General features: G+C 48.9%; 1 protein-coding gene across 3 annotated transcripts in view; it reads right to left on the bottom strand.

Moving 5' to 3' along the window:
* RAB7B (RAB7B, member RAS oncogene family) overlaps positions 1–23,711 on the bottom strand; it is a 127,434-nt gene that overhangs the window by 79,794 nt on the left and 23,929 nt on the right. For all 3 annotated transcript variants that reach the window (XR_010236643.1, XM_063955159.1, XM_063955158.1), the window contains one exon: positions 5,830–5,956. Coding sequence is in view for 2 of the 3 variants with exons in the window: in XM_063955159.1 (XP_063811229.1) it covers positions 5,830–5,956 (127 nt within the window). In the remaining variant the exon portion in view is untranslated. The remainder of the gene's footprint in view (positions 1–5,829; positions 5,957–23,711) is intronic.

Genomic DNA, 23,711 nt, shown 5'->3' on the forward strand with positions numbered 1-23,711 from the left:
GCGTCCGTGGTCACCAGGATCCAGTCCTGAATGCCGAACCTGCGGCCTTCTAGAAGGTGAGCACTCTGCAGCCACCACAGGAGAGATACCCTGGCTTTGGGGGACAGGGTGATCAACTGATGAATTTGTAGATGTGACCCGGACCACTTGTCCAGTAGGTCCCATTGGAAAGTCCTCGCATGGAACCTGCCGAAGGAAATGGCTTCGTATGATGCCACCATCTTTCCCAGGACTCGAGTGCAGTGATGCACTGACACCTGTTTTGGCTTCGATAGGTTCCTGACCAGAGTCATGAGTTCCTGAGCTTTTTCTATCGGAAGATAAACCCTCTTCTGCTTTGTATCCAGAATCATACCCAAGAAGGTCAGACGAGTCGTAGGAACCAACTGCGACTTTGGGATATTGAGAATCCAACCGTATTGCTGTAACACCTTCAGTGAAAGTGAGACGCTGTCCAGCAACTGCTCTCTTGATCTCGCTTTTATGAGGAGATCGTCCAAGTACGGGATAATTGTGACACCTTGCTTGCGCAGGAGCACAATCATTTCCGCCATTACCTTGGTGAAAATCTCCGGGCCGTGGAAAGCCCAAACGGCAACGTCTGAAATTGGTAATGACAATCCTGTACCGCAAATCCCAGGTACGCCTGATGAGGTGGATAAATGGGAACATGAAGGTTTGCATCCTTTATGTCCAGAGATACCATAAAATCCCCCCCTTCCAGGCTGGCGATGACCGCTCTTAGCGATTCCATCTTGAACTTGAACCTTTTCAAGTATAGGTTCAGGCATTTTAAATTTAAAATGGGTCTGACCGAACCGTCCGGTTTCGGGACTACAAACAGGGTTGAGTAATATCCCCTCCCTTGTTGAAGCAGGGGAACCTTGACCACCACCTGTTGAAGATACAATTTGTGAATTGCATTTAACACTATCTCCCTTTCCGGGGGAGAAGCTGGTAGGGACGATTTGAAAAACCGGCGAGGAGGCACCTCTTCGAATTCCAGCTTGTAACCCTGAGAAACAATTTCTATTGCCCAGGGATCCACCTGTGAGTGAACCCAGATGTGACTGAAAACTCGAAGACGTGCCCCCACTGGGGCGGACTCCTTTAGCGGAGCCCCAGCGTCATGCGGTGGATTTTGTAGAGGCCGGGGAGGACTTCTGTTCCTGGGAACTAGCTGTGTTGTGCAGCTTTTTTCCTCTGCCCTTACCTCTGGCAAGAAAGGACGCACCTCGTACTTTCTTGTTTCTTTGTGATTGAAAGGACTGCATTTGATAATGTGGCGCTTTCTTAGGCTGTGACGGAATATAAGGCAAAAAATTTGATTTACCAGCTGTAGCTGTGGAGACCAGGTCCGAGAGACCTTCCCCAAACAATTCCTCACCCTTGTAAGGTAAAACCTCCATATGCCTCTTTGAGTCGGCATCACCTGTCCATTGCCGGGTCCGTAGGACTCGTCTAGCAGAAATCGACATAGCGTTGATTCTAGAACCCAGTAGACTAATGTCTCTTTGAGCATCTCTCATATAAAAGACAGCATCTTTAATATGACCTAGGGTCAATAAAATGGTATCCTTATCTAGGGTCTCAATTTCCGCTGATAAGGTATCTGTCCATGCTGCTACAGCGCTACAAACCCAGGCCGATGCAATTGCCGGTCTGAGTAAGGTACCAGAATGTGTGTAAATGGACTTCAAGGTAACCTCCTGCTTGCGGTCAGCAGGATCCCTGAGGGTAGCCGTATCTTGGGATGGCAGCGCTACCTTTTTGGATAAGCGTGTCAATGCTTTGTCCACCTTAGGGGAGGATTCCCAGCGTATCCTGTCCGTTGGCGGGAAAGGATACGCCGTAAGAATCCTTTTGGGAATCTGCAGTTTTTTGTCTGGAGATTCCCAAGCTTTTTCACATAATTCGTTCAACTCATGTGAGGGGGGAAAGGTTACCTCAGGTTTCTTTCCCTTATACATGTGTACCCTCGTGTCAGGGTCAGGGGGTTCCTCTGTGATATGCAAAACATCTTTTATTGCAATAATCATATATCGAATACATTTAGCCAATTTTGGCTGTAACTTTGCATCATCGTAGTCGACACTGGAGTCAGAATCCGTGTCAGTATCTGTTTCTACTATTTGGGATAGTGGGCGCTTTTGAGACCCCGAAGGTCCCTGCGACATAGGGACAGACATGGGTTGACTCCCTGGCTGTTCCCTAGCTTCTGCTTTGTCTAATCTTTTGTGCAATAAATTTACATTAGCACTTAAAACATTCCACATATCCATCCAGTCAGGTGTCGGCGTTGTCGACGGAGACACCACATTCATTTGCTCCCCCTCCTCCCTGGGAGAGCCTTCTACCTCAGGCATGTCGACACACGCGTACCGACACACCACACACTCAGGGAATCTTCTTATCTGAAGACAGTTCCCCCACAAGGCCCTTTGGAGAGACAGAGAGAGAGTATGCCAGCACACACCCAGCGCTATATGACCCAGGAAAAAACACAATAAATATATGTTTACCCAGTAGCGCTGTGTATATATATATATATATATATATGCGCAAAATTATGTGCCCCCCCTTCTTTAAAACCCTCTTTCACCGTGGAATAAGCAGGGGAGAGTCCGGGGAGCTTCCTCTCAGCGCTGTGCTGTGGAGAAAATGGCGCTGGTGAGTGCTGAGGGAGAAGCCCCGCCCCCTCGGCGGCGGGCTTCTATCCTGCTCAAATATACTAAAAACTGGCTGGGGCTCTTTATATATACAGTGCCCAGCTGTATATATATATAATTTTGCCAAAAAGAGGTTCATATGCTGCCCAGGGCGTCCCCCCTGCACCCTGCACCCTTACAGTGACTGCTGTGTGTGAGGTGTATGGGAGCAATGGCGCAGAGCTTTACTGCTGTGCGTTACCTCAGTGAAGATCATGAAGTCTTCTGCCGCCTCTGAAGTCTTCTTTTCTTCTCATACTCACCCGGCTTCTATCTTCCGGCTCTGTGAGGAGGACGGCGGCGCGGCTATGGGACGGACGGCGAGGGTGAGACCTGCGTACTGATCCCTCTGGAGCTAATGGTGTCCAGTAGCCTAAGAAGCAGAGCCTTGAAACTCACAGAAGTAGGTCTGCTTCGCTCTCCTCAGTCCCACGATGCAGGGAGTCTGTTGCCAGCAGGCTCCCTGAAAATAAAAAACCTAACAAAATACTTTCTTTCAGGAAACTTAGGAGAGCTCCCTGTAATGCACCCAGTCTCCTCTGGGCACAGTAGTAAACTGAGGTCTGGAGGAGGGGCATAGAGGGAGGAGCCAGTGCACACCCATACCTAAAGTCTTTCTTAAAGTGCCCATGTCTCCTGCGGAGCCCGTCTATCCCCATGGTCCTTAGGGAGTCCCCAGCATCCTCTAGGACAGCGTTTTTCAACCTGTGTGCCGCGGCACACTAGTGTGCCGCAAGCAGCTGCCAGGTGTGCCGCCGTCGCCAGCCAGAGATGCGCTACCACCCACCAAAGAGACCCGCCGCCATCAGCCAGGGATGCCTGCCCAGCTGGCGCCGCCAGCGGTGACCAGCTCGCGCAGCCCTGTACTTCTGCGAGAGCCCTCCAGTGACCTATGATGACTCATAGGTCACGGACCGCACGTCCCATTCCCGTCTGGAGTACCCGCCCACTGCTGCTCCGTGCTGCCTGATCACGTCTCAGCGCTCACTTCTCCTCACTGAGAGGGAAAGATTATTTTCAGGTATACAAAAAAAGAACACCCATTATTAATAAGTGTAATTACAGTGGGTAGGGGCAGGTATGTGGAATTACTATGGGGGCATGTGTATGTAATAACTATGGGGGGGCAGGAGTGTGGAATCACTATGGGGGCAGGCGTGTGGAATCACTATGGGGGGCAGGTGTGTGGCATTACTATTGGGTGTGTAGAATTACTAGAATTACTATGGGGGGGAAATGAGTGAAACTGTATATAAGGAGTAAATACTGACCAGGTTAAGTTGGAGGTGAAAGTACTGGAGGTCAATGTGTTTGTATTACTGTGGGGGCCAGTTGTTTGTTTAATTACTGTGGGGCCAATATGTGTGTTTTTTTTGTATGTTTTTTCCCCCGTGGGGCACTGATGGTGTGCCTTGGCAATTTTAAAGTCTTGTCGGTGTGCCGCGAGTTGAAAAAGGTTGAAAATCACTGCTCTAGGACGTAAGAGAAAAAAAACCTAACAAAGTATTTTTCTAGCAGAACTCTGTAGAGCTCCACTAGTGTGCATCCAGTCTCCTGGGCACATTTTCTAAACTGAGGTCTGGAGGAGGGGCATAGAGGGAGGAGCCAGTTCACACTGTTGAAAAGTCTTAAAGTGCCGAAGGCTCCTGCGGAACCGTCTATACCCCATGGTACTAAAATGGCCCCAGCATCCTCTAGGACGTAAGAGAAAACACTGTAACCACATCAGTTGGTAGATTGCATGCTACAGAAAACACATATTACAGGATACACACCAGCTGCAAGACTGCATGCTATAGGTAGACTGCACACTATAGTAACACTAAATAAAATCATGGGGGTCATTCCGAGTTGTTCGCTCGCAAGCTGCTTTTAGCAGCTTTGCACACGCTAAGCCGCCGCCTACTGGGAGTGAATCTTAGCTTCTTAAAATTGCGAACGAAAGATTTGCAATATTGCGATAAGACATCTCTGTGCAGTTTCTGAGTAACTCGAGACTTACTCGGCATCTGCGATCAGTTCAGTGCTTGTCGTTCCTGGTTTGACGTCATAAACACACCCAGCGTTCGCCCAGACACTCCTCCGTTTCTCCAGCCACTCCCGCGTTTTTCCCAGAAACGGTAGCGTTTTTTCGCACACACCCATAAAACGGCCAGTTTCCGCCCAGAAACACCCACTTCCTGTCAATCACATTACGATCACCAGAACGAGGAAAAAACCGTGGGGGTCATTCCGAGTTGTTCGCTCGCAAGCTGCTTTTAGCAGCTTTGCACACGCTAAGCCGCCGCCTACTGGGAGTGAATCTTAGCTTCTTAAAATTGCGAACGAAAGATTTGCAATATTGCGATAAGACATCTCTGTGCAGTTTCTGAGTAACTCGAGACTTACTCGGCACCTGCGATCAGTTCAGTGCTTGTCGTTCCTGGTTTGACGTCATAAACACACCCAGCGTTCGCCCAGACACTCCTCCGTTTCTCCAGCCACTCCCGCGTTTTTCCCAGAAACGGTAGCGTTTTTTCGCACACACCCATAAAACGGCCAGTTTCCGCCCAGAAACACCCACTTCCTGTCAATCACATTACGATCACCAGAACGAGGAAAAAACCGTGAGTAAAATTCCTAACTGCATAGCAAATTTACTTGGCGCAGTCGCAGTGCGGACATTGCGCATGCGCACTAAGCGGAAAATCGCTGTGATGCAAAGAAATTTACAGAGCGAACAACTCGGAATGACCCCCCGTGAGTAAAATTCCTAACTGCATAGCAAATTTACTTGGCGCAGTCGCAGTGCGGACATTGCGCATGCGCACTAAGCGGAAAATCGCTGCGATGCGAAGAAATTTACCGAGCGAACAACTCGGAATGACCCCCCATGTTCATAATATTTTGATAAAGATTTTTTGTAGTATTATGAAAGTACATAACAGATTAAAAAAGGTAAAAAGTTTATTTAAGTTTAGGAAGCAGTATAAGCATGTCCCCTTATAGAGCTTGTAAACTGATTTCTAAATCAAAACAAATGGACAATATGATATGAAAAACTGTCTCCTAATTGTACGCTAAAGATGGGTCTCTTTCAACAACCATATGCCACAGCTCAAGGGATATGTCATAAGCAAACCTGTAGCTTCAGTGACTTATGGTCCACATGTATGGTTTTGGAGAGTATATGGGCTCCCAGTGTGTTCCGGTAGTCATTCCGGAACCATTTGTGTACATACTGGTTCAAAAGAGAGGTCTTCCCAGTTCTGTGGATACAAAATAAAGTTATTTAAATAACCAAAATTTTCCTTACAATAATATAGAATTAAAAGTACAGTTTCTTTTTCATTTTAGATATTTGATTGTTGATGTTATGAAAGATGTTTTTATTAACAATGTTTAACTTTTTGCAAATACTGACATGGCTTATCTTTAGTGCTAAGCACAAGTAACGCTCATGCTTGATGATATTAATGTAAGCTGATGATCACCAGACAATGGGGGGTCAGTCCGAATTGATCGCTAGCTGCCGTTGTTCGCAGCGCAGCGATCAGGTGAAAAAACGGCACTTCTGCGCATGCGTACGGGCCGCAGTATGCACGCATGAAGTACTTTCACACAAAACTATGCAATTTTACAGAAGGGCGAGCGACACTTTTCTGTCGCCCTGCTGATCGGTGAGTGATTGACAGGAATGGGGTGTTTCTGGGTGGTAACTGAGCGTTTTCCGGAAGTGTGCTCAAAAACGCAGGCGTGACAGGTAAAAACTGCCTGGGGAAACGGGGGAGTGGCTGGCCGAACGCAGGGCGTGTTTGTGACGTCAAAGCAGGAACTAAACTGACTGAAGTGATCGCAAGGTAGGAGTAGGTCTGGAGATGCTCAGAAACTGCATGAAAAGTTTTACGAGCAGTTCTGCTAACCTTTCGTTTGCACTTCTGCTAAGCTAAGATACACTCCCAGAGGGCGGCGGCTTAGCGTTTGCACTGCTGCTAAAAGCAGCTAGCGAGCGATCAACACGGAATGAGGGCCAATGAGCCATAAGCCCCTACACTACAGAAGTCATTATGAAATTCCCTATCCTGACATTAATTAAATCAGATGATCACTCATTTGAAAGAGGGGAGTTTCTTCTTTCAAATTGTGTGGACCCTTAGGGGAGGATTCTGTAGGAGCAGAGTGCACTTGAAGGGGGTAATTCAGAGTTGATCGCAGCAGCAAATTTGTTAGCAGTTGGGGAAAACCATGGCCCTCATTCCAAATTGTTCACTCTGAAATTTTCTTCGCATCGCAGCGATTTTCTGCTAATTGCGCATGCGCAATGTTCGCACTGCGCCAAGTAAATTTGCTAAGAAGTTTGGTATTTTACTCACGGCATTACGAGGTTTTTTCTTCGTTCTGGTGATCGTTGTGTGATTGACAGGAAATGGGTGTTTCTGGGCGGAAACTGGCCGTTTTATGGGTGTGTGTGAAAAAACGTTGCCGTTTCTGGGAAAAACGCGGGAGTGGCTGGAGAAACGGGGGAGTGTCTGGGCGAACGCTGGGTGTGTTTGTGACGTCAAACCAGGAACGAAACTGACTGAACTGATCGCAGTGGCAGAGTAAGTGTCGAGCTACTCAGAAACTGCTTAGAAATTTCTATTCGCAATTTTGAGAATCTTTCGTACGCAATTTTGCTAAGCTAAGATTCACTCCCAGTAGGCGGCGGCTTAGCGTGTGCAATGCTGCTAAAAGCAGCTTGCGAGCAAACAACTCGGAATGAGGGCCCATGTGCACTGTAGGTGTGGCAGATATACCATGTGCAGAGAGAGTTAGATTTGGGTCGGTTATTTTGTTTCTGTGCAGGGCTGCTTTATTTTTACACTGCAATTTAGATTTCAGTTTGAACACACCCCACCCAAATCTAACTCTCTCTGCACATGTTATATCTGCCCCCCCCCCCCCCCACCCGCAGTGCACATGGTTTTGCCAACAAATTTGCTGCTGCGATCAACTCTGAAATACCCCTGAAGTACCTTGTCTCCTATGTATACATTACACTGGGTGCACATCCTCTAGTGTTTACCATCTAGTGCTGGAGCATCAGGGAGGCGGAGACTGATGACACAGTTCCTCCTGCAGTGGAGAGAGAGAGACAGTGGGGGTCATTCCGACCTGATCGCACGCTATTTTTTGCAGCGCTGCGATCAGGCCAAAACTTGGCAAAACTGCGCATGCGTATGCACTGCAATGCGCAGGCGCGTCGTACGGGTACAAAGTGGATCGGTGCTGGGCGATGGAGTTAACGAAGAATCCATTCGCACAGCCGATCGCAAGAAAATTGACAGGAGGAAGGCGTTTATGGGTGTCAACTGACCAGTTTCAGGGAGTGGTTAGAAAAACGCAGGTGTGTCCAAGCGTTTGCAGGGCGGGTGTCTGGGGATCCGGTCTTAAGATCGACACTGTCTAGGTCGACAATGTTTACGTTGACAGGGTTGGAAGGTCGACAGGGTTTCTATGTCGACATGTGCTAGGTCGACAGGTCAAAAGGTCGACATTAGTTTTTCCAAAAAAAATCTTTTTTGAACTTTTTCATACTTAACGATCCACGTGGACTACAATTGGAATGGTAATCTGCCCGAAGTATGGCGAGCGAAATGAGCCATGCTAGGGGACACGGTGCACTAATTGGGGTTCCCGGTCACTCTACGAAGAAAACGACACCAAAAAACCCACAAAAAAACTCATGTCGACATTTTGATTTGTTGACCTAACACGTCGACCTAGAAACCGTCGAACTTCCAACCCTGTCGACATAGTGACTGTCGACCTATAGTGGTCGACATAAACATTGTCGACATAGACACTGTCGATCTAATGATCCACACCCGGGTGTCTGACGTCAATTCAGGGACCGGAAAGGCTGAAGTGATCGCAGCAGCTGAGTAAGTTCAGACCTACGCAGAAACTGCACAAACTGTTTTTGTGCCGCTCAGCTGCACAAGCGTTCGCACATTCGCAAAGCGAAAATACACTCCCCCATAGGCGGCGACTATCTGATCACAGCGCTGCAAAAAATAGCTAGCGAGCGATCAACTCGGAATGACCCCCAGTGTCACACTGCCTGTGTGTTCCTTTCAACGAGAGTCAGTCTGCACGGATGTGCAGCCTTCCATCTCATACTGTCAAAGTCACTACCTTACCACAGCCGCATGACGTATAGCGATAAGTACCGCGCTTTCACTGTACCGGCCTGTTATGTATATGAGTGAGTTACTGCTGCTGCATAACATCTTCCGCATTGTCTTTGTATGTTAATAAACCAGCGTTCTGGTTAACTATCAATTGTGTTAATTAACATCACTATCAAACACTGCAGCACTATGCCAACAGATTCAGTGAAGTGCCGGCAAATTCACCCGCATGACACTGCAGTACTTACGGCAGTGAGGATCTTGCTAAAAAGTGCTTGCAGCTCCATAGTCAGCGAGCACTTTTAGGCAAAACTAGGGGGGTGGATCGGGCTACCGTTGCCAGAGTTGAAGCACTGCGGCAACAGCTAATCCGCTTGCTTCTCAGCCAATTGAATTCTCCCTTAGTAGTTACTATCTCGTAATCACTAGACAATAGAAATGCAGAAATACTAGCAGAGACAGGGGATTGGCGTGGGCACCTAAAGTGTCTAATCTCCCCATCCTGGCATTTACACACTCAGGGGGCAGTCACTCATTTCAAGTGATGCTAGCAGATATTGTTAGATAATCACCAGACATTAACACCCTATAACACAGAAAGCGGTAAGAAGTTTTAATCCGCCCATCATAGATTTAATAATTTAGAGGGTGCACTAATTTTATGTGTTAGGGTCAGCAGCGGCTCCTACCTTGTTGAAGGAGGGCTGCCGCTTGCGATGCTGCCAGTCCTCCCCTCCTTGTTCCCGCTGCCACCTGGATCCCGGCACCTGTGCTATGTGCTATTTGCCCTTTTGCTCCATGGGAAGTTTCTGTCATCCCTGAGCTCGCCTTAGGACACCTGCGTTGCGGTTTGACAGGTGTAACGCCCCAGTCAAACTCCCCACCTGCCACCCGGAGCAGATTTCCATGATTCATGCTGTGTTAGATACGCTTTTGTTACAGAATGCATCTACAATAATAAGACATTATTATATTTTAAATATAAACACTCCACTTCCGGCGGCGCATGGAGTAGCAGCGCTTCTCCTTAGCCCCGGTGCCCGCCGCTTCTATACCCGGCGATATGCCTCTCCAGGCGTCCCCACCGCAACCACTTACCCCCTCAAGCCTCTCTGGGGTCCCCCTCCCGTGTATGGAGCGGAACTTGGCCGGCAGCTTGCCTGGGAAACACCTGAAATCAGGGAAGGATAGTAACAGAAATGCCACATCCATGATGGCCGCCTCAGCAGCTCAAAACCCGGGGCTTTCAGACACTGTACTCTCCGTGGATCTACAGGTACAAAAACAACCTCGCAAGGTTCCTGCACTGGATGCAGCACCCACTGCCACACTGGACTCTGCTTTATCCTATGCTGATATTGTGCGGGCTGTTAAGGAGACAGTGCAACCTCTATTGCAGGAGCAATCACAGGCAGCTGCATTACAGCAAGCAGTGCTAGATATTAAAAGTCAATATAAGCAGCTCACTAAGAGGTTAGCACATGTGGAACAAACTGCAGGCTCTAATTTTCAGGATGTTGCTGCTTTAAAAGACACTGTGGCAGCTCTTCAGAAATCTGATACGCAAGTTTGCGCGAAGCTAGAAGACTTAGAGAATCGATCGCGCAGATGTAATCTACGCCTCATAGGCTTGCCAGAGTTCATTCGTGGTCCTGAGTTGTACAAATTCTTACGCCACACGTTGCCTGAGTTATTGGATATACAGGAGGTCTGTGCAGACTTAGTCGTGGAACGTGCTCATAGAACAGGCCCTTCCAGGCCCTCTGGCTCAAGCTCCAGACCGCGTGCGATCCTGTTTAAATGCCTAAATTTTCTCCATAAGGAAGCGCTGTGGTCGGCGTCCCGTCGCCTCAGGGACCTCTCGTGGGATGGAAATAAACTACTGCTGTTCCAGGACTACTCCCCGGAGTTAACACGACTGCGGAAAGCTTTTACATCCATATGCTCAACACTGGTGTCGGCTGGTCGTAAATTTGCTTCATTGTACCCTGCACATTTAAGAATCTTTGATGGAAATTCCTTTAAAGACTTTTCCACACCTGCAGACGCTGAGCTGTTTCTGTCGGAAGGGAATGGCCAGATGGATGACGACGGGAACTAGTATATTTTTTCAGTCATCGTGTCCTGAATATCTGTAACCTGGGCGTGTGAGCTGCGCACCTATGTTCCTGCCCTGATGCTGGACTTATGGACCGTACTTTTCCTTCCTTGGTGCACGTGGTCCTGAGGGTGATGTTCCGGTTTATGTCATAGGTTTCTCTCTGAGGACTTCTCTCACCCCCCCCCCCCCTTCCCCCCTCCCTTCCCTGTGGGTACCATACTCTACGATTAATACCAGTCTGTGGTGAGATTGATGGTTCTTATAAAATGTCTTCATCCCCCCTCCTGTTGCTGGCTTGAGGTTATTTCTATGTCCCTCATGTTAAGTTCTCTATTTCATAAATTGGTTGCAGTGTTAGTTATTATACCTCTCTAGGATAGGCGGGTGAAGCTAGGAGCCCCAGTACTCCCTGCTTTTTCAACCTAGACTGTTCACACCGTGAAGTCATTATTGGATATCTATAATAGAGACACATGTTTGGTGTTTCTGTTATATTGTTTTTTATTTTTATTGTTGTCTTGTGCCTCCCCTTCCCTTCCCTCCTTTTGTGTCCTTGTGGTTTGATGTTGGGTTACTGTTCCCATTGGGTGTACGACTATGCTGCTACTTACCGTATATACTCGAGTATAAGCCGACTTTTTCAGCACTTTTTTTTGTGCTGAAAAAGCCACCTCGGCTTATACTCGAGTCAGTGACAGGCAGAGGCAGAGCAGTGTGAAGGAGGGACACGGAGCGCACAGCGCGCGGCTCTCCTGTGTCCCTCCTGCATCTCCGGCGGCAGCAGCGGCGGTTCTATTACAGGAAGTACCCGTTCGTGACCTCTGATCACGAACCGGCACTTCCTTTAATAGACCCGCCGCGGCCGCCGAAGATGCAGGAGGGACACAGGAGAGGCGCGTGCTGTGCGCTTCGTGTCCATCCAGAAGACAGCGCGGGATCGACGGAGGGGTAAGTAACAACACTGTGGGGCATACCTGGCACTTGGGGAGGGAACGTATCTGGCATCATGAGGGGGCGTATCTGGCAGCACTGTGGGGGCGTATCTGGCAGCACTGTGGGGGCATATCTGGCAGCACTGTGGGGGCATATCTGGCAGCACTGTGGGGGCATATCTGGCAGCACTGTGGGGGCATATCTGGCAGCACTGTGGGGGCATATCTGGCAGCACTGTGGGGGCATATCTGGCAGCACTGTGGGGGCATATCTGGCAGCACTGTGGGGGCATAACTGGCAGCACTGTGGGGGCATATCTGGCAGCACTGTGGGGGCATATCTGGCAGCACTGTGGGGGCATAACTGGCAGCACTGTGGGGGCATATCTGGCAGCACTGTGGGGGCATAACTGGCAGCACTGTGGGGGCATATCTGGCAGCACTGTGGGGGCATATCTGGCAGCACTGTGGGGGCATAACTGGCAGCACTGTGGGGGCATATCTGGCAGCACTGTGGGGGCATATCAGGCAGCACTGTGGGGGCATAACTGGCAGCACTGTGGGGGCATATCTGGCAGCACTGTGGGGGCATAACTGGCAGCACTGTGGGGGCATATCTGGCAGCACTGTGGGGGCATATCTGGCAGCACTGTGGGGGCATATCTGGCAGCACTGTGGGGGCATATCTGGCAGCACTGTGGGGGCATATCTGGCACTATGAGGGCATATCTGGCACTGAGGGCTGTGTACGGCTAGAGCTGCATTTCCCACCCTAGGCTTATACTCGAGTCAATAAGTTTTCCCAGGTTTTTGTGGTAGAATTAGGTGCCTCGGCTTATATTCGGGTCGACTTATACTCGAGTATATACGGTACTTTCCCTCTAAGGGCCTGATGGCAGGTCCTCACCCCCTTGGAGGGAAACACATAACGTTTAAATTGTAGTTTAATGTCTATGTTTAAAGTAGCTACGTGGAATGTCGGTGGTATCCACTCCCCTATTAAGAGGAAGAAAATACTCTTATATCTTAATAAACTGCATTTAGATCTGGTTTTCTTGCAGGAGACTCACCTCCTTTCCCCAGAAGCTCAGAAGTTGGGCACACTCGGATGACTAGAGGAGTCCTAATTCTGGCCAAGCACTCCTTGGGACTGGAGGTGATCTCTTCTGTGGTTGACCCGGACGGCAGGTATCTTATTCTAGAAGTGACTATTTGGGCTGCTCGATATGTGCTGTGTACGGTTTATGCTCCTAATAAGTATTCAAAAGCCTTTTTCCGCTCTCTGCTTACTGCCTTATACCCTTTTTCCACCTCACCCTTGATTATAGGGGGTGATTTTAATGTTATTGCTTCAAAGTTTATGGATGTTCACTCCTCTTCCTCTGCTCGTAATCCCCCTAAATTAGGTATACCCTATATAGAGCAACAGCTTCAGGTATCAGACATATGGAGATTTTTACACCCAACTGATAGGGAGTACACCTGCCTCTCTGCTGCCCATAATTCCCTATCCAGGATCTATTACTTGATGGTCTCTGATTCCCTGGTTCTACAAACCCTTGATTCTAATATTGAACCAATGGCGTTGTCGGACCACTCTGTTGTTTGGGCTTCCATGTCCACTACAGTAGATGTAGGTTCTTTTATGCGCTGGCGTTTTCCCACAGATTTCTCCTCATCTATAGAATTTCGTAAAGACCTGGAGTCGTTCTGGGATGATTATTCTGCTCTTAATGCCCAGATGGCGCAGGACGATCCTTTGGTTTTCTGGTAGGCCTCTAAGGCGGTCCTCCAGGGACGTCTCATTGAATATGTCTCCCGCAGGAAAAAGAAGTTTGCTTCTAACTATAAGAACTCACAGCGGCGGCTGACTGAGGCCTATCAGAAATTCAAACAAAACCCCTCTCCCGCCTTAAAGAATCAATATTTGGATGCTAAAGTGGCTTTTAATGCGGTTCTACAGGCATTGGGAGACAAACACACCTTTCATAAGAATCATAGATTCTATTGTTTTGGCAACAAGACAGGCAAATTATTGTCACACTTATTGAAAGGGTCTGCGTCCAATTCCCTCATTCATCCACTTAAACAATTAGATGGCTCTCTGGCTTCTAAATCTAAGGATACAGCGAAGGTCCTATCTGATTCTTACACTACTGTGTATGCATCTTCCTCTGTCAATGAGAATGCTAAACAATCTTTCTGGGACTCTATGGGGTATATGCAATAGCGGGCGAATCGCGGCATTAGATCCGCCTCTGTGTGATTCGCCCGCTATCGCCAGCCGCAGCCCTGTCGCCGGGACGCTGGTTTCACTATATTCAATGAAAAAACGATTCGCCCCTCCCGCAGGCGGATCCAGGCCAATCGGCGAGCAGTGGGCGTAGTGAATTCGCCTTCCTGCCCAATGGCTGGAACGGTAAAATCAGGGAAAAAAATGGCGTGAGGTCCCCCCTCCAAAGCATAACCAGCCTCGGGCTCATCGAGCTGGTCCTGGTTCTAAAAATGCAGGGGAAAAATCGGGCAGGGATCCCCCGTATTTTTAAAACCAGCACCGGGCTCTGCGCCTGATGCTGGTGCCAAAAATACGGGGGACAAAACGAGTAGGGGTCCCCCGTATTTTTAACACCAGCATCGGGCTCCACTAGCTGGACAGATAATGCCACAGCCGGGGGTCACTTTTATGCCGTGCCCTGCGGCCGTGGCATTAAATATCCAACTAGTCACCCCTGGCCGGGGTACCCTGGGGGAGTGGGGACCCCTTCAATCAAGGGGTCCCCCCCCCCCAGCCACCCAAGGGCCAGGGGTGAAGCCCGAGGCTGTCCCCCCCCATCCAATGGGCTGCGGATGGGAGGGCTGATAGCCTTTGTTGTAAAAAAAAGATATTGTTTTTTCCATTAGTACTACAAGTCCCAGCAAGCCTCCCCCGCAAGCTGGTACTTGGAGAACCACAAGTACCAGCATGCGGGAGAAAAACGGGCCCGCTGGTACCTGTAGTACTACTGAAAAAAAAATACCCAAATAAAAACAGGACACACACACCTTGATAGTAAAACTTTATTTCATACGTCGACACACACATACTTACCTATGTTGACACGCCGACTGCAACGATCTCCGACGATCCGAGGGTACCTGTCAAAAAATTATACTCACCTTCCAGCGTCCGTCCAGAGGTCCAGGTCCAGTGGTAAATCCACGTACTTGGCAAAATAAAAAACGATCAGCGAGCCATACGTACTAGAAAGGAGTGTAATGTTTTCACATTACACTACTTTCTCCCGAATGCCGGGACATCACGTGACTCCTGTCACTGACGTCCCTTCAGCCAATCAGGAAGCGCTACTTCCGTGGCGCTCAGCTGATTGGCTGGACGCCGTCTGTATTCTGACAGCGCCTTGCAAAGCCGCTCCATTACTTTCAATGGTGGGAACTTAGCGGCTAGCGGTGGGGTCACCCGCCGGTCACCGCTGACCGGCGGGTGACCTCACCGCTAGCCGCTAAGTTCCCACCATTGAATATAATGGAGCGGCTTTGCAAGGCGCTGTCACAGCGATCAGCCAATCAGGTGAGCGCAACGAATTTGCGCTTCCTGATTGGCTTAGAGACCTGTCAGTGACAACTGTCACTGTCAGATCTTAATCGTGGAAAGGTGACCCATGTGTCAACATGGGACACCTTTCAGTCCGTTATGGAGCGGGTAAATGCGCTTTCTTTTTTTGCCAAGTACGTGGATTTATCTCTGGAGCCTGTTGAGGTGAGTATATTGATCTTTTATTTTCAGGTACCTTGGGATTCTACATGGAGAAGAGGACCGATGTCGGCGTGTGAACATAGGTAAGTATGTGTGTGTCGGCAGTGTGTAATAAAGTTTTACTGTCGACGGTGTCTGTGTCCTGTTTTTATTTGGGTATTTTTTTTCAGTAGTACTACAGGTACCAGCGGGCCCGTTTTTCTCCCGCATGCTGGTACTTGTGGTTCTCCAAGTACCAGCTTGCGGGGGAGGCTTGCTGGGACTTGTAGTACTAATGGAAAAAACAATATCTTTTTTTTACAACAAAGGCTATCAGCCCTCCCATCCGCAGCCCATTGGATGGGGGGGGACAGCCTCGGGCTTCACCCCTGGCCCTTGGGTGGCTGGGGGGGGGGGACCCCTTGATTGAAGGGGTCCCCACTCCCCCAGGGTACCCCGGCCAGGGGTGACTAGTTGGATATTTGATGCCACGGCCGCAGGGCACTGTATAAAAGTGACCCCCGGCTGTGGCATTATCTGTCCAGCTAGTGGAGCCCGATGCTGGTGTTAAAAATACGGGGGACCCCTACTCGTTTTGTCCCCCGTATTTTTGGCACCAGCATCAGGCGCAGAGCCCGGTGCTGGTTTTAAAAATACGGGGGATCCCTGCCCGATTTTTCCCCTGCATTTTTAGAACCAGGACCAGCTCAATGAGCCCGAGGCTGGTTATGCTTTGGAGGGGGGACCCCACGCCATTTTTTTTTTCTGATTTTACGTTCCAGCAATAAAAAAAAAAAATATTATTTTAAAAAATATATAAATAATATTTGTGCCTCCCCCAAAAAAAAAAAAAAAACCTAATCCCTTCTAATATAAATAGATCTACTATTCCCAAAAAAAAAAACACAAAAAAAAACATGTTTAAATTTTTTTTATTGGTTTTCACCCTCCAAAGTGTGGCGGAAGGAAAATCGCGAATTTGCTGTCTAAAAGCACTGCAGGCGAATTTCCAAACTTGCATTGAATATGCTGGAGGCGAATTGCAGCATCTGTACCATTGCAGAAAAGGCGAATTCGGAAAAACGCGAATTGAAAAAAGGCGAATTTTGACGGGCCGTTTTTTTGCGAAAAATGACTGCACTGCATAGGCGAATTGATTTTTGGAGGCGAAAACGGCCCGGAATTCGCCTTTTTTGCCGATTCGCCCGCTATTGCATATACCCCTATTTCTCCCCCCCAGTTAGATTCATGTAACGGATTTCTTTCGGATCCTGTGCAGTTGGGAAGGGGCATTAGGCAAGGCTGCCCATTATAACCCTTATTATTTGCGCTTGCTATAGAACCATTAGCTCTGGCATTGCGGGGCCTTTCTTCATTTTCAGGTATTTAGATTTTAGACCAAGAACTTAAAATAAGCTTATTTGCAGACGATATGCTGCTTTTTATATCTAGCCCTGAAGTATCCATCCCAGCTATAATGGAAAAAAATTGAGAATTCTGTCTCTTTGCTGGATATAGGGTGAATTCTTTAAAATCTGAATTGCTCCCCCTCACCCAGGTAGCTTTTAATATGTCCTCTCTCCCTCTCCTCTCCCAATTCACTTTTAATAAAACCAAGTTAAAATACCTTGGGATATATATACCACCTAGTTTATCGGATCTGTACAAGGTGAATTATACACCCATATTAAAGGCTATTACCCTTCAACTCCAATCCTGGTCAGCGCTTCCATTATCTTTGCTCGGCCGCGCAGCGGCCCTCAAGAGCATTATATTACCAAAAATGTCCTACTCACTCCAGTTGTTGCCCCTGAAACTCTCCAGAGCGGACGCTGTCGTTTATGGAAGGTAGACCTTTCTTTGCAAGGATCCATAACTGAATTTTTTCGCCCTCTACCCGGTATTTTTAAAGCTTTACACTCCTCAAACCTTCAGGAGATCCATGTTAAATTCCTAAACCGGGCATATATTTCCCCTAGTCAGAGGAGTCATATGGTGCCCTCGGATTCTGGACAATGTCTAAAATGCCGCGTACCTCATGCCACTCTGATGCATGCATTCTGGAGTTGCCCCAAGATACAACGATTTTGGAATAAAAATAGGATTTTAATACTTACCGGTAAATCCTTTTCTCCTAGTCCGTAGAGGATGCTGGGGACTCCAAAAGGACCATGGGGTATAGACGGGATCCGCAGGAGCTTGGGCACACTAAAAAGACTTTTACTGGGTGTGAACTGGCTCCTCCCTCTATGCCCCTCCCCCAGACCTCAGTTTTAGGAACTGTGCCCAGGAGAGACGGACATTTCGAGGAAAGGATTTATGTTAAACTAAGGGCGAGAAACATACCAGCCCACACCACAAACATACCGTACAACCGGAGTAGCAGGAAACCAGATAACAGTATGAACTAACAACAACAACAAGCTGAATATAACTGATACACAACCCACGTGTAACCAAAAATAACCAGTATCAATACAACTGCAAGGAACAGTCCGCACTGGGATGGGCGCCCAGCATCCTCTACGGACTAGGAGAAAAGGATTTACCGGTAGGTATTAAAATCCTATTTTCGCTTACGTCCTAGAGGATGCTGGGGACTCCAAAAGGACCATGGGGTCTATACCAAAGCTCCAGACCGGGCGGGAGAGTGCGAACAACTCTGCAGCACCGATTGAGCAAACATGAGGTCCTCATCAGCCAGGGTATCAAACTTGTAGAACTTAGCAAAAGTGTTTGAACCCGACCACGTAGCTGCTCGGCAAAGTTGAAGTGCCGAGACCCCTAGGGCAGCCGCCCAAGATGAGCCCACCTTCCTGGTAGAATGGGCCTTTACTGACTTCGGCAACGGTAGCCCAGCCGAAGAATGAGCTTGCTGAATCGTATTACAAATCCAGCGTGCAATAGTTGCTTAGAAGCAGGATTTCCAATCTTGTTGGAAGCATACAGGACAAACAGAGCCTCTGTCTTCCTAGTAAGAGCCGTTCTAGCGACATAAATTTTCAAAGCTCATACAACGTCAAGAGATTTTGGGACCGCTACAGCATCTGTAGCCACAGGTACCACAATAGGTTGGTTTATGTGAAATGAAGAAACCACCTTCGGCAGAAATTGTTGACGAGTCCTCAATTCCGCTCTATCCGTATGAAAGATCAAATATGGGCTCTTGTGAGACAAAGCCGCCAACTCGGACACTCGTCTGGCAGACGCCAGAGCCAAAAGCATGACCACTTTCCAAGTGAGAAACTTTAACTCAAGCTTACGCAAAGGTTCAAACCAGTGAGACATAAGAAACTGCAACACCACTTCAAGATCCCACGGCGCCACGGGTGGCACAAATGGAGGATGGATATGCAGAACTCCCTTCACGAAAGTCTGAACCTCAGGAAGTACGGCCAATTCTTTTTGAAAGAAAATAGATAAAGCCGAAATCTGCACTTTGATGGAACCCAATTTCAGGCCTGCATCGACGCCTGCCTGCAAAAAATGGAGAAAACGACCCAAGTGAAACTCCTCCGCAGGAGCTGCTTTGGTTTCACACCACGACACATACTTTCTCCAAATACAGTGATAATGTTTTGCCGTCACCTCTTTCCTAGCTTTAAGGAGAGTGGGGATGACCTCCCCGGGAATACCTTTCCAAGCTAAGATTTGGTGCTCAACTTCCACACCGTCAAACGCAGCCACGGTAAGTCCGGAAACACGCAGGGCCCCTGCCATAACAGATCCTCTCTTAGAGGAAGCGGCCAAGGATCTTCTACAAGCAATTCCTGAAGATCCGGATACCAGGCCCTCCGTGGCCAATTTGGAACGGCGAGTATTGCCTGAACCCTTGTTCGTCGTACGATCCTCAGCACCTTTGGAATGAGAGGAAGCGGAGGGAACACATACACCGACTGAAACACCCACGGAGTTACGAGGGCGTCCACTGCACTGGCTTGGGGGTCCCTTGACCTGGAACAATACCTCGGAAGCTTCTTGTTGAGGCGAGACGCCATCATGTCTATCAGAGGAATTCCCCAACGCCTTGTCACTTCTGCAAATACCTCTTGATGAAGAGCCCACTCTCCCGGATGGAGATCGTGTCTGCTGAGGAAATCTGCTTCCCAGTTGTCCACGCCCGGGAGGAAGACTGCTGACAGAGCGCTCACGTGCTGTTCCGCCCAGCGAAGGATTCTTGTGACCTCTGCCATAGCCGCCCTGCTCCTTGTTCCGCCTTGGCGGTTTACGTACGCCACCGCTGTTATGTTGTCCGACTGGATCAGAACAGGGAGACCCTGAAGAAGGTTCTTAGCTTGCAGCAGGTCGTTGTTAGTGACTCTTAACTCGAGAACATTTATGTGGAGACAAGATTCCTGGCTTGACCATTTTCCCTGGAATTTTCTTCCTTGCGTGACTGCGCCCCAGCCTTGGAGACTTGCATCTGTTGTCAGCAGGACCCAGTCCTGGATTCCGAATCGGCGTCCCTCTAGAAGATGAGAGCCTTGCAGTCACCACAGGAGATAAATCCTGGCCCTGAAAGATAGACTTATTTTCCGGTGCATGTGCAGGTGAGACCCGGACCATTTGTTCAGCAGATCCCACTGAAACACCCGGGCATGAAACCTGCCAAACGGAATGGCTTCGTAAGCCGCAACCATCTTCCCTAGAACCCGAGTGCATTGAGGAATCGACACACTTGTCGGCCTCAGAAGCTCCCTGACCATGGTCTGGATTTCCAGAGCTTTGTCCTCCGGAAGAAACACTCTCAGTAGCTCCGTGTCTAGGATCATGCCCAGGAAGGTCAGCCGAGTGGCCGGGATCAACTGAGACTTTGGCAAATTTAGAATCCAACCGTGATGTCGCAGAACCGACAGGGAGAGATCCACATTTCCTAACAACTGTTCCTTGGACCTCGCCTTTATCAGGAGATCGTCCAGGCACGGGATAATTGTGACGCCTTGCTTGCGAAGGAGAACCATAATTTCTGCCATAACCTTGGTGAAAACCATCGGGGCCGTGGAAAGCCCAAACGGCAACGTCTGAAAATAGGATTTTACTTACCGGTAAATCTATTTCTCGTAGTCCGTAGAGGATACTGGGCGCCTGTCCCGAGTGCGAACTTCTTCTGCAAGACTTGTATATAGTTATTGCTGACCTGGTGTCTACCGCTACTGCGGGTAAGTCATCTTTTCTTCCTTATGTTCCCACTCAATAGAAAAAGGGACCCTATCAGCAGATGCAGCCCTTTCGTCCTAATAAATACAAACGAGGTAAGGGCTCGTTCTTCCTCGCTTCAAAGGGTAGAGGAGGGGGAAAGAAGTCGCCTGCAGTGTCAGGCACCCAGGACTAAAAGTCCTCCCCCGCCTCTACCAAGTCCACTGCATGACGCTGGGGCTCCCCTGCAGGAGTCAGTGCCGGTGGGGGCCGTCTCCAAATCTTCAGTCAGGTCTGGTTTCAATCAGCCCTGGATCCTTGGGTCTTAGACATAGTGTCCCAAGGGTACAAGCTGGAGTTTCAGGAGATGCCCCCCCGCCGCTTTTCCAAATCGGCCTTGCCAGTTTCTCTTCCAGAAAGAGAAGTGGTAAATGCTGCGATACAAAAGTTGTGTCAACAGAGAGTCATTGTCCCCGTTCCCCCGTCCCAACGGGGGGAAGGGTTCTATTCGAGCCTCTTTGTCGTACCGAAGCCGGACGGTTCGGTCAGACCGATTCTGAACCTAAAATCCCTCAATCCATACTTGAAAACTTTCAAGTTCAAGATGGAATCTCTTCGAGCTGTGATCTCCAGCTTAGAAGGGGGGGATTTTATGGCGTCAGTTGACATAAAGGATGCCTACTTACACGTCCCGATATATCCTCCGCATCAGGCCTTCCAGAGATTTGCGGTGCAGGATTGTAATTACCAATTTCTCTAACGTCCTAGAGGATGCTGGGGACTCCGTAAGGACCATGGGGAATAGACGGGCTCCGCAGGAGATAGGGCACTTTAAGAAAGCTTTGGATTCTGGGTGTGCACTGGCTCCTCCCTCTATGTCCCTCCTCCAGACCTCAGTTAGAGAAACTGTGCCCAGAGGATATGAACAGTACGAGGAAAGGATTTATGTAACCTAAGGGCGAGATTCATACCAGCCACACCAATCACACCGTATAACTTGTGATAAACTACCCAGTTAATAGTATGAACAAGTAACATAGCCTCGGTTCAAGACCGACCAACTATAACATAACCCTTATGTAAGCAATAACTATATACAAGTCTTGCAGAAGAAGTTCGCACTTGGGACAGGCGCCCAGTATCCTCTACGGACTACGAGAAATAGATTTACCGGTAAGTAAAATCCTATTTTCTCTAACGTCCTAGAGGATGCTGGGGACTCCGTAAGGACCATGGGGATTATACCAAAGCTCCCAAACAGGCGGGAGAGTGCGGATGACTCTGCAGCACCGATTGAGCAAACAGGAGGTCCTCCTCAGCCAGGGTATCAAACTTATAGAACTTTACAAAGGTGTTTGATCCCGACCAAGTAGCAGCTCGGCACAGTTGTAGTGCCGAGACCCCTCGGGCAGCCGCCCAAGAAGAGCCCACCTTCCTAGTGGAATGGGCCGTAACCGATTTAGGCAATGACAATCCTGCCGTAGAATGCGCCTGCTGAATCGTGTTACAGATCCAGCGAGCAATTGTCTGCTTTGAAGCAGGAGCGCCAACCTTGTTGGCCGCATACAGAACAAACAGAGCTTCAGTCTTCCTGATCCTAGCTGTTCTGGTCACGTAAATCTTCAAAGCCCTGACCACATCCAGGGACTCGGAGTCCTCCAAGTCCCGTGTAGCCACAGGCACGACAATAGGTTGGTTCATATGAAAAGATGAGACCACCTTGGGCAGAAATTGAGGACGAGTCCTCAACTCTGCCCTATCCACGTGAAAAATCAGGTATGGGCTTTTATATGATAAAGCCGCTAATTCCGAAACACGCCTTGCAGAAGCTAAGGCCAACAACATGACCACTTTCCAAGTGAGGTATTTCAACTCCACTGTTTGAAGTGGTTCAAACCAAGGTGACTTGAGGAAACTTAATACCACGTTAAGATCCCAAGGCGCCACCGGAGGTACAAAGGGAGGCTGAATATGCAGCACTCCCTTCACAAAAGTCTGTACTTCAGGAAGAGAAGCCAATTCTCTTTGAAAGAAAATGGATAAGGCCGAAATTTGGACCTTTATGGACCCTAATTTTAGGCCCAAATTCACTCCCGTTTGAAGGAAGTGAAGCAGACGGCCCAAATGGAACTCCTCCGTAAGAAGAGCAGCTCTGGCCTCACACCAAGAAACATATTTCCGCCATATACGGTGATAATGTTTCGATGTCACATCCTTCCTAGCCTTGATCAGGGTAGGAATGACCTCCTCCGGAATCCCTTTTTCAGCTAGGATCCGGCGTTCAACCGCCATGCCATCAAACGCAGCCGCGGTAAGTCTTGGAATAGACAGGGCCCCTGCTGCAGCAGGTCCTGCCTTAGAGAAAGAGGCCACGGATCTTCTGTGAGCAACTCTTGCAGATCCGGATACCAAGTCCTCCTTGGCCAATCTGGAACAATGAGAATTGTTCTGACCCTTCTTAGTCTTATTAATCTCAACACCTTGGGTATGAGAGGCAGAGGAGGAAACACATAGACCGATCTGAACACCCATGGTGTCACCAGAGCGTCTACCGCTACCGCCTGAGGGTCTCTTGACCTGGCGCAATACCTCTTTAGCTTTTTGTTGAGACGGGACGCCATCATGTCTATTTGAGGCAGTCCCCACCGATCCACGATCTGTGTGAAGACTTCTTGATGAAGTCCCCACTCTCCCGGATGCAGGTCGTGCCTGCTGAGGAAGTCCGCCTCCCAGTTGTCCACCCCCGGGATGAACACTGCTGATAGTGCGCTTACATGGCCTTCCGCCCAGCGCAGAATCCTGGTCACCTCTGCCATGGCCACTCTGCTCCTTGTGCCGCCTTGGCAGTTTACATGAGCCACTGCTGTGATATTGTCCGACTGAATCAGAACCGGTTTGTTCTGAAGCCACTCCTCCGCCTGGCGTAGGGCATTGTAAATGGCCCTTAAC

The sequence above is a fragment of the Pseudophryne corroboree genome, chromosome 2, assembly GCF_028390025.1.
Source record: "Pseudophryne corroboree isolate aPseCor3 chromosome 2, aPseCor3.hap2, whole genome shotgun sequence".
Lineage (NCBI taxonomy): Eukaryota > Metazoa > Chordata > Amphibia > Anura > Myobatrachidae > Pseudophryne > Pseudophryne corroboree.